Source organism: Rhipicephalus sanguineus, chromosome 2, assembly GCF_013339695.2.
Source record: "Rhipicephalus sanguineus isolate Rsan-2018 chromosome 2, BIME_Rsan_1.4, whole genome shotgun sequence".
Classification (NCBI taxonomy): Eukaryota; Metazoa; Arthropoda; class Arachnida; order Ixodida; family Ixodidae; genus Rhipicephalus; species Rhipicephalus sanguineus.
In genome coordinates, this window is record NC_051177.1 from 99,089,651 (window position 1) to 99,107,170 (window position 17,520).

A 17,520-nucleotide genomic window follows, 5' to 3' on the forward strand; every position below is an offset into this window, starting at 1 on the left:
CTAAAAGCTCTATGAACTCTAAAATGATAATTACATGATTAATTCATGTCTCAGAAAAGGCAAACGCTCAAGGAAGGATCGCTGTTAATTAAGGTAGTAATAATAAAATAATGCTGTTGCGCCGCTTCGTTCGCATTTATTTTTTTACCCCCAGCTATGTATTGCTTTCCACTCCCTATTGCATTTTCCATTTCGTAATCGAGTTCCCTAGCTATCCATTTGGCGTGGCAACGAGTTTTCACGCATCATTTGATAAACCTATAAACATGCACTTTACGGCGTTCCATTGTTTTACTCCGAAGCAAAAGAAAGATAGCCAGCATTCGATAGAAGCGCACTGCAATTTACCACGCTCGAGAAACGTGCTTTCAATTTCGCAATTGCAACACGGAAACGCGAACCGAGTGAATATAATACTGGCGTTGCCATACGAAAAGCGGAAATGATCAACAGCGCCTCCGACAAAACATAAGGTACAAGCACGTGCAACTGAAGGAAGATAGGAGGAGAAAGAATGTAGCGCTAAAGCGCAATATTAACGCTGAAAATAGCGGCAGTACGCTTTTTTGCAGATGTGGTATGTGGTAGCGGCTGATATGCAAATGCGCTAGTATTCTTTTTTTCTCCTTTCGCTTCCGTCCCATGAGGAAGTGGGCCTGCTGTCGAGGCAAATAAAGAAAGAAAATGAAGACGAAGCGAAGCAAGCCGCGCGACCAAATTTGTCTTGAGACGCCGCCGTGCAAACTTTGCGGGAAATGCGTCGTGCCGAGTGGTGCTCGCGCGCGTCCGCAAATGCAAATTATGAGTTTCGGTATTTGGTATAGGAAAAAGGACCATCGACGTAGCTTTTTTTCTGCGTCTTGTAACGCTTTGACGCTTAGCGACATAAATGCAGAGCTTATGCGCGTCGACTCACACCTCATGGTTTGATATTCCCAAGACTGGGAGTTATATCGATTATGGTTTCGTATAGTACGACGCGCAGTTTTCTTAAGTTTACCGCAGCTGCGAGCGTTCCATTAGGCCTTCTGCGCGTACGCGTCGCTGAGGAAATGATTTTCTTTTTTGTATTTCAATGGTAAATGCATTTCTGTTGTTTGCTGACTCGTGGGCGAGAATTCTTTCTTGCCTCCTGGGATTTCCCATCAATGCGGATTCGATTTCCTTCACGTTTCACATCTCAGTGATTTCCGCCATAAAACATGACTTTGTTTAATAGTTTTGATATTGTCCTTAGGATCGCTTTTGACAAACTAAGTGCGCGAACTCTTTTCTATAACAGTGGTTTGTCATATCTGTGTTAATGAGTCAAGAGTGCAATGAAGCGCGACGTAATAAAGGCAACCTAAGTTTTTACACTGTCCGTACATGGTGTAGTCAATGTACTTCTGGAAACAATCGATGATCTCTTATCCCACTGCTGCAGTGTGCTTTCAGTAAACTTGACGATCGGATTTTTTTTTCTTATTTTACAGAAGGAATATTTTAGGAGCTTGACCTCAAAGCTCATCTCCGCAGAAAACCCACACCAGTTCTTTTTACAGTGCATGGAACGGAAATGTTAAGTAAACTAGTGTAGATATCTGTGCGCCATGCTCATGAATAATACAAACTCAGGATTTTTCTCTCTCTCTTACTCTTCCATTTGCCCACGCCATGCGTAGGGTATCATGGATAGATAGATAGATAGATAGATAGATAGATAGATAGATAGATAGATAGATAGATAGATAGATAGATAGATAGATAGATAGATAGATAGATAGATAGATAGATAGATAGATAGATAGATAGATAGATAGATAGATAGATAGATAGATAGATAGATAGATAGATAGATAGATAGATAGATAGATAGATAGATAGATAGATAGATAGATAGATAGATAGATAGATAGATAGATAGATAGATAGATAGATAGATAGATAGATAGTGGTTATGAATATGGATATGGGAAGGTATGAATGGGAGTAAAGCCCGACTCCTTTTTCGTAGCTCCTCCCCTCGTGAGTCCCTTCAGCTTTCCGGACGACCTGACAGAGGGCAAAAGAGCGGGCGCCGCGTGCATCATCTCCGAAGGCGACCTGCCCATCACCATTCAGTGGCTGAAAGACGGACTGCCGCTGGATCCGGAGTTGGAGGCATCGGTTGCCAAGGCCAATGACTACACCTCGTTTCTCTCGTTCACTGGTGTGCGCCAGTTGCACTCTGGGAACTACACCTGCGTCGCGTCAAACCCAGCAACGTCGTCCAACTACAGCGCAGAGATGATTGTCCGTGGTGAGTGCAACTTGACTTCGAACACACTGTGCCCGTTTACTTGGCAGGTTACATAGGCGTGAGCACAGCCCCCCCCCCCCTTCAGAAATTTTTTAACGCGATAGCGTTAAAGAGCTCGTATCGCAGAAATTCCGTCGTCGGCGTCGGCACCGTTGGTTGTGAGCGAAAAATCATCATCTTGTCCGTGACCGAAAAATCGAAAAAGCTGCAAATAAAATAAATAATAAAAATGTTGGGTTCGAGTGAGAATCGAACCCAGGTCGTCTGCGTGGCAAGCAGGTGTTCTACCACACAGCCATGCCTCTGCTTGGAGCTGCACTGAAAGTAACTTTGATGCTTCTTAAAAATACGCGTCCTGTATACAGGTGTCACAGTACGAGATGTAATATGGCAGTAATATTGCGTGGCACAAGCGTACATTGCCATCGGGCGTCACACCACGTCAATATCATAACGACTTGGTGGTTTAAAGACAGCCACCCATTACAAAAGGCACACACATTACTGCGCGTATTCCCTTAAGACCACGTAGTGGGTGCATCGCAGCTTCGAAAAAGGTTCTCGCGCATAAGTGCTCCTGGTTTAAGGCATGCTACCCATTACATAAGGCACACACCTTATTGCGCGCATTCTGTTAAACACTCGTAGTGTTCGAAATGCGCACTAGGGGCAGGATATTGCTATCGCGTTCAACTCTTAAAGGCGAAGCTTAAGCGTCCCCAAATTTTTCGGAAACCTTTACTCTCGGAAAGCCGAGTATCAAAGGCAGGTGGTTGTGAGAAGCTCGTCATTGCTTCGTTTTCATTTTCGCATTCATTGCAAAGCTTGTTCTTCTTCGGACTCAACCAAAAAAAAAAAAAAGGTTGGAGGGGTTGCTGCGGTAAAGCTTGCCCCCCCCCCCCTCCCCTCCCTCGGGTTGGCAACAAATGTGGAGCTCACTCAGACACACTCTCAAAATTTATTTTGCGGTTAGGGCTCAGTGGGACTCACACTCACCAAAATTGCTCTCAACCGGTCTCACACTCACTAAAAATTCTCACAACCGGGCTCACTCGGACTCAAGCTCACCAAAATATTACTGACCCGATTCACTCACACTCCGACTTATGGCTCGATCTGACTCTGAGCGAGTCTGAGTCATTCGACTAATGAGTTAGATTGCCGACCTGCCTTCCTATGCATACCGACAAGGGCCCCCGTGCTTATTTATTCGCATTTGCGCGACGGTAAGTGTTAAAGGTATGATAGCCTTAGCGTTAGAGAGAGCACTTGTGTAAGAAAAGTTTGATGGGCGCATCTCCTAAAAAAGACAGCTTAAATAAAAAGATGCTCCGGGACACACATTTGCGTGCTATATGCGATACCCTGATTGCAATACTATTCAGGGCTGGTAGTGCGGAGACAAAAAATAAAATATAGAGGTATACATTTGTGTTGTACCCACGTAGCAAATAGGCTTTTGAAACGCTGCACGCTCCCACGCGGTGTTTGTTCAACACAGTCCCTCCTACGTGGAGACAGGAGCCAGTCGACAAAGCTGCCGTCATGGGCCAAGCGGTGAGCTTTGACTGCCAGGCGGATGGTTTTCCTGTACCCGTTATCCGATGGAAAAAGGAACATAGTAAGTAGAAAAAATATGTTTGTCAGTTCGCCAGAACTGTCCCTATATTCAACAATTTCTTGCACGAGTATACATAAACCCTGTAAACACAATGAGAAGGTCATCCGCGATAGCAAAATTTACCTCACTTTTTTGCTGCCCTCAACAGAGTCAAGCAAACTTCTATTTATCGCTTCTGAAAGCCAGATTATTCGAAATTTCCCAATAGTGATTTGTCAGAAACAAGGAAATCAGCACCAAAATAACGAAAACCGTATTTTTTCGCACTCACCCTCAATGTCTGTGTATGTATGAAACATAAATGGCCTGCCGAAGTTATTTGATTACACAAATAAGGCTCAGCATTCTTGACACGTGCAACACAACCAGCGCTTTCTTTGTTACGCAATTAGTCCCGCTCCTCTATAATGCAGTAAATCGTATCTATTTAGTGGCAGCTGCATCCTAATTTGATTTGTACTTTGTCTTTACTGCAACGGCATGTTTTTTTTCTCACTTTTTTCTCTATAAACTCAATGCAAAAGGTTAGGTTTATGACGTGGTTTTGCGCAAAACATTTATGATGCGAATAATTTGGACCTGGTTCCGCTGTCTTTCAGGAACAGAGAGTGCCCGAGAGTTTTCGGTGATTATCAGCAACGCCAACGTCCAGATTTTGGAGAATGGTTCACTCAGCATCCGTGAAGCTGATCGCTTAGACGCTGGCCACTACATGTGCCAGGCATTGAACGGAGTCGGACCTGGCATATCTACTGTTGTCAAGCTCGACGTACACGGTAGGCATATGGAGAATCTGAATATTCTGAATTTTGCACAAGATTCATAGCTTTCCTCTGGGGTCAACAAAAGTTATGGATTTTAGAAAGTGATCTTTTCACGTTCTCTAGCAGCGTTTTTCTTGGAAGGAGGGGGGGGGGGTAGAGAATTAGTAAAATCAATCGAAGTTAGACAAAAAGAAAGTGTGCACTCACGAGCACTCACGATATTTTGAGAGCTCAATTCAACTCCATATCTCTTTTGCCAGGCGGCTATTTTTTTCTTTGTGGCCGCTTGCACGATCCTAATGCCATAGAATTTCCGCACAATATGTCTATTTTTCTACTACATCGGTGATAGACGTGAACGCGATATTCGTGAATATGTAAGGTGTAGTGTAGTATAATGTTACAGACTGGAGTTTGTGATTTTGTCTTATTCCCAATAAAGCTTGCTGTAAATATTTGCTGTCTTTAGACTGCTTCCAATATGGTTTACAGAAATACATGCTGATGGTTAAAGGGGCGCTGCAACACTTTTCCAAGTAGCCATGGAATGGCTTCACTGAAGGAGCTTATTGCCTCACGAATCGACCGCTGCATTTTTAGCATCCGTCCAGTATGAGTGGAGTTACAAAGATTTGTTGTACGCTGTAATTGCTTTCTCTCTTCTCTCGACCCGACGAAAGCGCTGGAAGCTAAGCAGGGAGAGATGACACGGGGGAAGGAGGTACTTCACGCACGCCTAGTGACCTTGAGCACTTTTTTTTAGGGGCGAAGCTCCTTATGCCGTGGGTCTGTCCATCCTCCGTTTGTTTGTTTGTAGTAGCCACCTCTAGTTCGTGAGAAGCGCGCGTTCTGGTATGCAGTAGAAGAAGAAGACGTTGACGAGTGAGACTCTCGTGCGTGTTCGCCTGTGTGTCGTTCTTTCTTCTTTAATACGTCTCGTGTTTTCAACGACGCCCGAAGACAACATTTCAGAAGTAACGCACCATGAGGCTCCCTCTTGGCGCGCTTTCTCTTTCGCTCGGAGTCGACAGATGGAAGACAAGGCTGCGGAACGGAGGGCACGGAAGGCGGCGGCAGCGCGCGCTCGCAGACAGAATCCTGAGGTGAGAGCCCGCGAGGCCGAAGCTGCACGTCGACGCCGCGAAGCAGATTCCGCCGTTCGAGCCCGCGAGGTCGAAGCTGCTCGACAAGCTGCACGTCGACGCCGCGAAGCAGATCCCGCCGTTCGAGCCCGCGAGGCCGAAGCTGCACAGCTGAGGCGCGAATCGGATCTTCAAAATGTGAAGAACCGTGAAGCGGCGAGAAAGCGCGCGTACCGGCCGGCAGAGCCCAAGGCAGTGAGAGCACGTGAAGTGGCTGCAAAATGCATCAGGCGGGCTCTGCCCGAAGGCGCCGACGCGTGCTTCCAGCGGGACTTCCTTGACAACAGTTTCGGAGATAGTTGTGGTGTGTGCGACAGATTGTCGTTCTCAAACAATCTAGTCCCAATATCTTCCATGAAGAAGGACCAGGCTCGCGCCAATGCCATCGCCGTGCTGCAGCGCGAGTTCCCCGCCATCAGCGATCACAGTGAGTACAAGATCTGCTCCAGCTGCAAGGATTCGTTGGTGGCGGGGAAGGTGTCTCCGATGAGCGTCACGTATGGCTACAGATACCCGGCAATACCCGAGCACTTGCCCCCGCTCAACCTGGTCGAAGAACGCCTGATCGCTCCTCGGTTACCGTTCATGAGCATCAGGCGTTTGACGCACGGCAGCGGTCAATACGGCATCAAGGGGCAAGTGGTGAACGTTCCGATATACGTCCCCAACACAGTTCAGTGCCTACCGCGAAACGTTCCGGACGATGCGGCCATCGACGTTCATATCAAGCGCCGGCTCGTTTGTAAATCATCGTATAAGAAGGGACTCGTGAAGAAACGTCACGTGCACGAGTGGCTCAAACACCTGGAGCAGTCTCCGCTATACAAGTACCTCAATATCAAAATGGATTGGAATCGCCTCGTGCACATGGACGATCACGGTGACGTGGATGACGACGAGATCGAGCCGGCACCGGAGGTTACCGACCTGGAAGATCCGATGCAGGCAGTGATTGCACTCAACACCATGACTCATTCTATGCTCTTTGACGACGGTGCTAATGGCGGCGTTACTAGCGGCGATGAAACGGCGGCAGCAACCGCGGCGGAACTAGGCCTAATCGAGGGTATGCATAGCCTCCACGTGGCACCCGGTGAAAGACAGACCCCCATCTCTCTACTCTTTGATGAGTATGCCGAAGAATTAACACTAACATTGGACCGTAAGACTGGCGTTGCTTGCAAGCCATATTATATATATGTATATATATATATATGATGATGATGATTGATGGGGCGTTACACAAACGATTTACGGTTTACCGATGATTTCCTCCGGAGCTTCGCCCCACTCATCATCATTTGAACACGCGGCGTACTTTCAGTGCGATCGTTCGTGCGCGCGGGTAAGTGGCGGCCACTTGCGGCGGCCGCAGTAACTACCGAGCACGCCATGTTCAAATCAGCCAGTGGCGTGGAACTTGAGTCAATGACGTAGGGATCTTAAGTAAATATCATCATTTGTCGAGAGAAGAGGAAGCAATTCTTAGCTGACTTTGAGAATTTATTGTAAATCCCAAGCCGCGTGCTGCGCTATGTTTGGCTCGCGTGTTCTCGGGAGCCTCGACTACCGATCGGCAGCGTTTTCTGACCATGCTGAAGAAAGCGTCGCAGGGCCCCTTCAACTGACGCTATTCTCGCCCATTGGCTGCGTCCTAAATTTGGGCGTTAAGGTAGAGTACTCACGGATTGAAACGAGATATCGTTTTTTAGTATAACGACTAAAATGAATAACAGCACGTGCTAACTGCGCCATCTCGCTGCAAATCTGGCCACTTAAGGTAATATTGGCTCTTATGTAACTGTTCGAGTCAAGATTACGCCGATATGACACGAACTGTAGGCCCTGGAAACGAAAGTACGTGCAATACTTAGGCCTAAATTTTCGCATTTCAGTCCGTGAGTACTCTACATACCTCCACGTGTTTCTTCTGTATGTTACATGTGCACCATGAAATGTTTGTTAGGAGACGTCTAAATGCACTAAAAAAACATATCAGTGGACGTGGGCAACATTACCTACTTTGTGTTCCTTCCTTTTCTCTTAACCAACAGTGGCGGCGCACTTCGAGCGCAAGTTTCATGCTCTCACGGTCCGTCGTGGCGACAACGTTGCTTTGACCTGTCGCGCTGTCGGTGAGCCGCCAATTACGGTCACGTGGTTGCGAGACCGGCACGCATTCAGCCCTGCGTTGGAGCCCAGGTACCTACTGCCTTTCGTGGAAGGAGAGAATTGGATGCAGGGTTACTGTACGCTTTGTGGAATAGTGCAAAAACACACAGGTACACAGGCAAGTGTCCCTGTGTCTTTGCGCTATTCCACAATGCGTTCCTACCAACTAACTAGATTGGCTTTCCTTACTACTGCACGCTGCTTGAACAAAGCGATATTCCTAGAACTCTCCCGATAGAATTTAAAATGTCTCACAGGGTTGCTTATGCATTCGCCTAGGCCGACTCGAAGGCGAAATCTATATACTTCTTTTACATCTCATTCAATGCATTGATCCTCCCCCGTATCCCTCCGAAACCTTTCTGCCCCTAATGTGGCTCTGCACTGCCTTCACGATTGGAGGCATCCCAAGATTTCTGCAACTCACCTGATTTTGCACCGCCTTCGTGAATGGCCCACGTTTGACGAAGCGACGATATCGTGTGATGACGTCATCATGTGGCATCACGTTATGTGACGCCATAGTGGCGTGACGACTTCATGATGACATTATATGGTGACGTTGTCACGTGACGATGAATTTGGCACCACGGGTGTTGACGCCGACGGTCAATTTTCGCGTTTGATGGGTCATCTAAGGCTTTCAGCTTAATGTATTATAAATTCGCTAGACTTCCCGCAGGTGTTCACACGTGAATATCCTGTGCTGTTAGGGCAGGTGGTAAGGGAAGCATGCATGCCGCTAGAGTGTTTATGCCACGTCTAACACGTCTACATAAAAAAAAAACAAAAAAAGACCTAATGCGTAAGTTGCACTATTTTACCAGCGATTCTAGGATATCTAATCGACCTATCAGACACAACGACATCTTCGATATGAAAACGAGCTATTTGGGGCGACGAGTTGCCCTCTATTGGAAGCGCCTCTCTTGTGTACTATAGATAGGATAACGCCGGCGCGCTCCTAATAGGTTTGGCTGTCAGCGCCCTACAAAAACACCCCGCGGAAGCCCTCCTGGAAATTTCTGTTAATACTTTTGAAACGAGGCAAGTTTATACAGCTAAAGTAACAGTCTTGGACAAGAAGAAAGCACAGAATTGTTTACAGGTGCCGTTTGTTTACAGAATACGTTACAGTGAGAACACATATTGCGCTCGCTCGCCGCGATAGAGTACTTACTCCCAAGCACGCTTCTTGCGTGAAAGGCGGGCACTCGCTGACGGCGAGCGTTATATACACACCCTTTACTGCTGGCAGGACTCAGAGACGGCAGGCGCTTATAAGCGTTTCTTCATTACCAGCGAGATGGCGCGAGGAGCGCAACGGGCGTCGGGCGTAGGGAGCCTTCATGTGCGCGCCTCCGTGCCTAACCGGGCGCATTTAAATGTCGTCGGCCAGCTCGCTCGCTTCTTCTAATATTTGCGCAGGGAGAACCTTGCCCTTCCGCTGTCTTTTTTGGCTATGAAGGGAAAGCTACAGGGCGGAGCGTCTTCACATGTACTGCTACGCGAAGTTGTCCGGTTTGGCGCGCGTCTCATGACGCCGTGGAAAGTGATGGCTAGCGTTGCATTTCAACGCAAACAAACGCTGCTTAGCGTCTAAGGTACGGGTAAAAGGCGCGACTTTTCCACGCACGCAAAAACGCAAAGTTACAACGTATAAAGTAAAAGATACATATATCTCGCTTGTGAGCGCTGTATTCCGTCTCAAAAAGCTACATGTAGAAAATGAAGGAGTATTTTATATATCTCACGCAGAAAATACGGACGCAATTGTGGGAATACATTGATTAGCGGTAGGATACGTGCATTGTGGCTCTGTAGCCTTCGCTTCATTGCCAAGAAAAGTTGTCCGCGAGTATAGTTGCTGCCGGCGGGCAGATGTTTATGCAGCGTAGCAGCGCGTCCATCACAGGCCGGTTTTTCTTGCTATCGCATTCATTGCTTCGGCCTTGCGGCGAAACTGTGACTTTTTTTTTCATTCCAGTACATTCATTGGCTGGGGCTAAGACAAACAAGAGGCTATGCCGTGCGTTCTTTTTTAGCATGATTCCTAGCGCTACCTTTCCATTCCAGTGAACTTGCCATATCTTATGGCATCAAAACGTGCATAGACCAAAGGTTTGCGACTTTGCGACTGCTGTTAGGACAAGTCTACGAGGCGTAACATGGGGCATTCTGCAACGCGAAGGCGAACAAATATCAGAACGTTCGCTGGTATATATAGTTCTCGAAACAACGACATTAGACAAGGACCCGCATGCGCTCGAGTCGCAGTGAAAAAACAGATAAGTTATCGCAGCAGGTAGCTGCAATGCGTGGTAAAAACAAGGTGTAGAGACCGCAATGTACAGTTGTAATGGGCAACACTGTTTCGTAAGTTCTGCAGCCATTTCGCTGGCAAAATCGTGTATATAACGCAAAAGGCCTGGTGTTTTTCCGACAGGAATACATACGGCTTCGTCGAAAACAAATAAGTTTGGGATGGGCCAACTTGATTTTGCTAGAGAATCAACCTAAATTTGAGGTCGATATGGAGGAGGGCAACACATGGACCAGGAGAAAGGCGTCATTACACGGCCAGCTTGCACGAGCGAGCGTCTCAGGGAGCGCTTTCTGATACTCGCCGAGCATCGCAGCCCCACGCCGAAGTAGGAATCTTCCACGCGGAAGTGCTGGCTTCACGCGCGTGCTGTAGCCGATCGCTGTCCACCATTTCTAAGTTTCGCAATGCAAGCTTCACGCAGCTTCTTACCCTGAGGACACGTGTGAAGGCAGGCACCAGGCTCCCGTTCTTACGTCCTGCACTGCGGCACCGAGCACTGGCCGACCATATAAGACGCCTTCAAAGACACCGACTGCATATTGCAGTGATTTCAAGTGTTGTCAAGCACACATCCGAAGGGGGGAAACCTCCCCATTTCATCAGAATCACAGCGCAGGTGGCATTCTAAACTTTCGTTTACAGCGCGCGCCGTTGCTCCCGAAGCAGACGACACTGCCGCTGATCCTGCCAAGCACGTCATGTAGTGTGCCTCGATGCCTGCGCCCACGCACGGAGGCAGTCTAGTGTCACGCCGACGGTGGCACCAACTTTTCCAGGGGGGGGGGGGTCCCGTGTCCAATAGCACGCAGAAGGCTTTAAGCTTTCAAGCTCACCACCCGGTCGACAGGTTGAATATAAAAATGACAACACCCAAATTTGAGTTACTGGATGTTACAAATCAGCTCTAAGAAGTCAGCTTTGAGCTGAGAACGTGTTTGTTAAAGGGGTACTGACACAAATATTTTGGCCTCGCGTTTTCTTGCTGCAGTGTGTTGCTGGGGGCCTGTTAGTCATAACACGGCATATAGTTTGCTGCAGCGCGCGACAGATAATTAATTGCAGGCTCCTCATTACCAAACGGTGTCAGTTTCCGTTTCAAAACAGACAAGCCTCCGGGTGCAACTATCGCCACCTAGAGGGTGCAGCGCTCGATCACGTCAGCTCACAGAACGGTGACGCACTTCCGCGTGGTTCGTGAGCAGCCGCCGAGAAGTATAGGCTGCTTTAGCGAACGCGCAAAAAAAAAAAAGTGGCGGCTATGACGTGACCATAACTTGTTGCAGCGTGATCACGTGAGGGAAGATAAGGTGTCACCGAGGGTCACCTTTGATGGTGTCAGTAGCTCGAGGGTGTCGATCGCTCACGCAAACTTCAAAATTCACTTAAAATACCTTCCAAGCTATAGACCTTTCTTTTCGTGGGCGCCGCCGTATTGCCTAGCGGGCGGTGCCGTCTCTGGTCTGGCAACCCACAGGCATGTGCGAAGCTCCGCGTTTGTATGGAAGGTATACGTGCGGCTGCAGTAACAGCCGGTTTTTATTGCAATAGCAATTATATAGAGAGTCTCGGCTGATTTTTGCCGTCGCCGTCGCCGCCGTCATGCACCGTATATGTCTATATATATATATCAAAGCCACAAAGAAAAATAATTCAGAAAAACTTTCCGACGCGCGGAATCGAACGGGCGACCTCCCGCTTTTCAGCGCGTGGCGTTAGACGGTTAGGCCACGAAGAGCCCCGTCTTTCAGCCCGCTAACGGCGAGCAATTTATATACACCACTTACATCAGTATGCTTTCTGAGTTACCACGTAGATGGCGCGATGTCCGCGCGTGGCGCGCTTTAAAGATCGTGGCCCCGTTCCTGCGAACGTGGTCGCCTTCGTGCTCTTATATCGACGAAAGAAGGGGGCGGCTGGCGGGGGAGCGGGGGGTTGTATGTCTTGTGCTTTCCCAGCGATGTCTGCGCTGAAGTGACAGAGCGTACGAAGGTCGCTTCGACGCTGCAGCGGCCGAGTTTGCGAAAGGGGCGCGCTGTTCGAACGGAAATAAGTAACGACTGGGACAGTTAGTTCGCGCTCGTCCTGTGTGTACCTATTCGTTCGTTTCGTGCGTCCTGCTTTATGTTTGAGCAGTGCGCTTCCAGTGTCGAGCTGTGACGCATGATAGTTCGCGCTCGTCCTGTGTGCGTTCTTTTCGTGCGTCCTTTGGGCTCGAGCGACGCGCTGGCAATTTCGAGCTGCTTTCCGTTCTTCGCGTTACATTCCAATTTATTGCTATCGCATTCATTGCTTCGCCGTTGCGGCGAAACTGTGACTTTTTTTAGTTCTGGTGCACTGAATTTCGTATCAAGTGATGCGGTCTACGTAGGAAATGAAACTGTGGGACGTCCTGAAACGGTTTGATCCGTTCAGGGTCAATGATGTTAATATACGGCCGATGCGAACGTGTCGCAAGTGATCGATATCATATATTTTCGGAACTGTCTATCGGAAAACCGCGTAAATATTTCGACCTGTTCTAGCAGGGCAAGCAAGTGCTGCCACTCTTAGCAGATACAATGATATTTTTTCTTGGACTGTAATCTTTTAGTTTGTTTTTTTATTCACGTTGTGTTTATGCTGTCGCATTAACTACCACTCGTACATGCGGTTGTGCGTGAGCACGCAGTCTCGATTTCGTGGCGCGGACGGCAACTCTTTGTTGCTCGCGAACAGTTGCCTATCTTGTTCCTCAGTTTTTAGGTGACCGCTTATTACTCGCTCGTTTATTTCCCACCAGTGTAGACGAAGTTAGAGCTGTTTACAGAGATGTGCGGGTACATATAAAAACGATGCTGATGTTGACATGCCGGCGCGCTTATTTTTCTTTCTTCTTTTAAGAGTCGTGATATTTTATTGGATTTCGGCGGCGATAAGATGAAGATGGTTAGAGAGTATCTTCTGCCGGTGAGGCACGAAGCGCGCCCGGGCCCGAGCCTTTGATCGGCATCGGAGGTGATTCGCGTTTTTTCTCTTTGGTAACTTCATCTACCAGATGTACTGTTTTTGCAGAAATCTTGCTGTCGTTCGCAAAGCTAAGAAGCAAAATTGGCAGTTCAAGAAAAACTAGAGAAGCGTAACAAGGTGGTTTTTGTATCGCGCTTAGAAGAGAATTAACTACGTGGTATATCGGACACAGTTTTAGACCACGTGAAAATTTGTCTTCCTAAGTTAGGTGTTCTACACACGAAGTGACAGAACTCTTTTTTTTCTTTTTTTTTTTACTTTTCGGCGCCATATGGCTCATCGTATACGATACACCCCGCTGTCTTACGGAAGTTGTTAACTCACGACAAAGATCTCGCCACATCCTTTTCATGTAGCATTCAGTGAATGTTCGGATTTTACAAGGCCGGTATGGAGCACAAATTAAATGCATGATGCCGGTTGCCCGCTGCGAAGTGAGGGATTTCTCGTCCGTGCTAATACCGGTAAACATCAACTGCACTGATCACCGTGGTGAGCCGAGCTACGAAGCTAATTGTTAGACAAAACACGTCATATTGAAATATAACAATAAAACGAAGCGAAAACAACTCACGTGGCAACTCAGTGGTACTTAGATGTTTTGCACTTTACCGGACAGGGCCGTACTTGACCGCTTATGTTTGTTCGCAAATCTGGCCATATCCGATTGACATTTGACTGTGTGGAACACAGGGAATTCCAGATATATTGCGGCACTTGCCGATTTAGAACCTGTAACGTAACACAAACGGTGTACCTTGAAGAGTGCGCACAACCGCAAACACTCCGCGCTTGGTCATGTACGTCGCATACTTTTTCTGACAACAGCTTCGTTTTTATAGTTGTTAGAAAACCAAAGCGGCACAGTGGTTTCCCGTTGACCTTTCACTGGCTGACACTGCAATAAACGAGAACAAAATCCGCAGGTCGACTTGAAAACCAACCTCCTTGCCTAAAACACGCAAAAACTGTTCGAAAACGCCACTCATCCAAGCACCAGCCCGCACACTCCGCGCCGTCGCGCACGAGCCAGAAAGGAGGAAATCGCTGGTTGCCAGTCCGGTCCTCCTCGCCAGATTCAACGGTCTTATTTTGCAGATGATATACACATGTTCGCGGGAATCGATCTCGCAGGCTAGCTCGGCCGCGAAATTTTGTGTCAGTACCACATTAAGGAGTTTTCAAGTAAAAGGATTAAGGAAAAGCTTGCATTTTCTCCTACACGATGTCTTTGTCTCGTTTAAGCTTAACGAGGCGAAGACGGTGTGACTAGCAAGAGGTGGTGGTGGGTTGGCCTTTAGAGATGGTCTTGAGAGGTGGCATTAAGATCGGGTCTTTATATAATCGGTTGAAAGCTTAAGCGGTTTCTCAATATGAGTAGCTCCATGAATTGTCTGTATGATGTTAGGTTGTTAATTAGACGTGATTTCAATGCATTGGTGATGCATAAACGCTTCGAATACACTCGTGTGAACGTGAATATAGCGTTGATCACAGACTCGCCGAGATCATCTAGTTGTCATGGAGCTTGACAACTGACCCACTGTTGCGGAATCGGGAACTGACCCGAAACGTCGCGGCCGCATTTTGATGGAGTCAAAATGCTAGAGGCCTGTTTGCCTAGATTTAAGTGCACGTTAAAGAACCCCAGGTGGCTCGGATGACCAGCCGTGGCTAGTGGACCGGGCATGCCTAGATATGTAGGATAGGGGGTTCCCGGACATCTAGTGGCCCAAACACGTTTAAATAGATCGTTTTAAAGAGAGTTCTGTCCATTCATCCATAATCATACCGTGGTTTTGGGATGTAAAATCCCAACAACTATTATTATTAGCTTTGATCACACTCGCTAAACGCGTTGCTTATTGCTTGTAACTTGCATTAATATTGCTCTAACACTTTACGATTACCACCCTAAACACCTTGTCGTAGGTACGTGGTTGAAGAGAAACCCGGTGCCGAGGCCCTCGAGTACGTGGTGCGCATACCGAGCGTCGACCGCAGGGACTCTTCGCTGTTCAGCTGCTTCGCCGAGAACGCCTACGGCAGGGACGACACAAACTTCCAGGTCGTCGTCCAGGGTGGGTGCGTGTGTGTCCACCGATGGCCCCATTAGGGCATGCGTTTAATGCTTACATAATTAGTGATATGTGTAGCATCGTCTGTGCCGAAGACGCTTTCTGGGAACCCTCCATATTATGATGGTTTATGCCAGCGGTCTCAAATTTACTTCAGCTAACGGGCCGCAGTCGCGAAATTTAGTCTCGCAAGGGCCAGGGCCGTGGAAGAAGGTTTGAAGGGGTGGAGCAAATTGTCAGCTAACGCTGTCATTTGAAAGAACGCATTTACCATATCTCATATCTGGACCGTTTCTGAGGGGAATTTGGCGTCAGGATTCGAGAAACACATCAATAGCGATCTCCAGAACGACTCAAATTTGGACGTCGATTCTGAAATGTCGACATTTTGTTTCACGGTTGTGTTTCAACACATGGAGTCCTCATGGAGTGCTTGAGACCAAAATAGACCAGTCCTTTCTTCCTAGCTTTGCCGAGCAAGGCGTTACTAATCGCAGTAGGCGAGTAAATAAGGCGAGCACCATTTAACAAAGTCAGAAACGTCATATTCCTTGTGAAGCCGCGGGTCGCACGCGGCACGTGGGCAGCGTGTTTGAGACCCCTAGTTTAAGCATTATTCATAGAGCAATGATTGCTATTGTAGCGACGTTATTCTAAAGTCATCCATGTCGACACGTCACCTCCACATGACTTCCGTAGCAAGAGCACTCTAGTCATAATGAATGACGTAAAAATGTATGGGCAAAAAGATATGTTGTTTATTTTTATTGTGTTTAGGCTTGTTACAGCCTCATTTTATGAATTTACTCGATACTCCTTTTCACACATCGGATGCGACGCTGTTGAATCTTGCAAAAAGTTTGGCCATCAAAACGTACAGCTCCGTGAGTCTCGTGGTCGGCTTTCGTGGTTGTAAATGCTCGTGCGAGCCGAGCACGAGCCGGCGCGTGAGGCGTCGTGACCGGCACCAAATAAAGTACTAAAAACCGAGAACAACGAAACGCTAAGAGATATAAAAAAATATGATGGCGCTATAAAGGACATTGTTTGTTTCTAAGACACGAAACATCTTCATGTCTTACCGTGTCTAAAGAAGAAAAAGGAATCGCATCATGGGCGGGAAAACCTTGAACTATTTCTTGGTGCGCACGCATTTACTGCAAGGAGTCTCCCTAACCTCTACAGTGTTGTACATTATGTATGAAACGGAGTATACACTCCCCTGGAAACACACACACACACACACACAACACACACACACACACACACACACACACACACACACACACACACACACACACACACACACACACACACACACACACACCACGCGCACACACGTGCACACGCACATGCATACACACACGCACGCACACACACGTACACGCACGCACGCACATGCATACGCACGGACGCACACATGCACGCACAGAAGCGCACACACACACTCAAACACACGCGAACGAATGCGTGCACACGAATGTATCATCTTAAAAGACTGAGTCCAAACTATAGCTGCACAAATTTAGATGAAGTGCGAGTCGAACTCCATGTTGTAGCGAGAACACTGATCTATCCATAAAAGACGGTTTCGTAGCTGACTTTTGCACACATTTTACCAGAACCCCCGGAAAAACCTCGAGGCCTCGAGGTGTCCCAGTCTACGAGTCGTTCTGTGACAATCTCCTGGACAGCGCCCTACTCTGGTAACAGCCCTGTCGCAAAGTACCGCCTGGAATACAAGCACAGAGACGGTAGGCCCGAAATTTGCTTCTCGGTAAATAAGGTGGCGAATACGTTACGATGTAATTCGAGCGCCATTGACTTCCAGTGTGTCTCGCACATTTTTACACGCTATGTTGTATACTATAAACACCAGTAATATCGCAGGTAGGCAAGCCGAATACCAATGACCACGAGTATGTTAACCATTGGTGTGTTTCTTTATTCGAGAAGCAACCACACACTAATTTTGACACAGTGGCATAAAAAGCCTTTGCGAGTTCACATTGTATACACATAATATGGCACCATTAAATTTAAACGCGTATACCCTGCATTTTGGTAATGGAGATCCACAATCTTGGCCAGTCGTGCTCATAAATGTCAATCAACTTCTATGAATATTGA

The 17,520-nt window shown here is 47.5% G+C and overlaps 1 protein-coding gene across 1 annotated transcript in view; it reads left to right on the forward strand.

Moving 5' to 3' along the window:
- LOC119381775 (Down syndrome cell adhesion molecule-like protein Dscam2) overlaps positions 1-17,520 on the forward strand; it is a 194,016-nt gene that overhangs the window by 160,188 nt on the left and 16,308 nt on the right. The window contains 6 exon segments of the mRNA XM_049412891.1: positions 1,997-2,281; positions 3,783-3,902; positions 4,502-4,678; positions 7,863-8,010; positions 15,245-15,393; positions 17,013-17,144. Coding sequence (XP_049268848.1) covers positions 1,997-2,281; positions 3,783-3,902; positions 4,502-4,678; positions 7,863-8,010; positions 15,245-15,393; positions 17,013-17,144 — 1,011 coding nt within the window.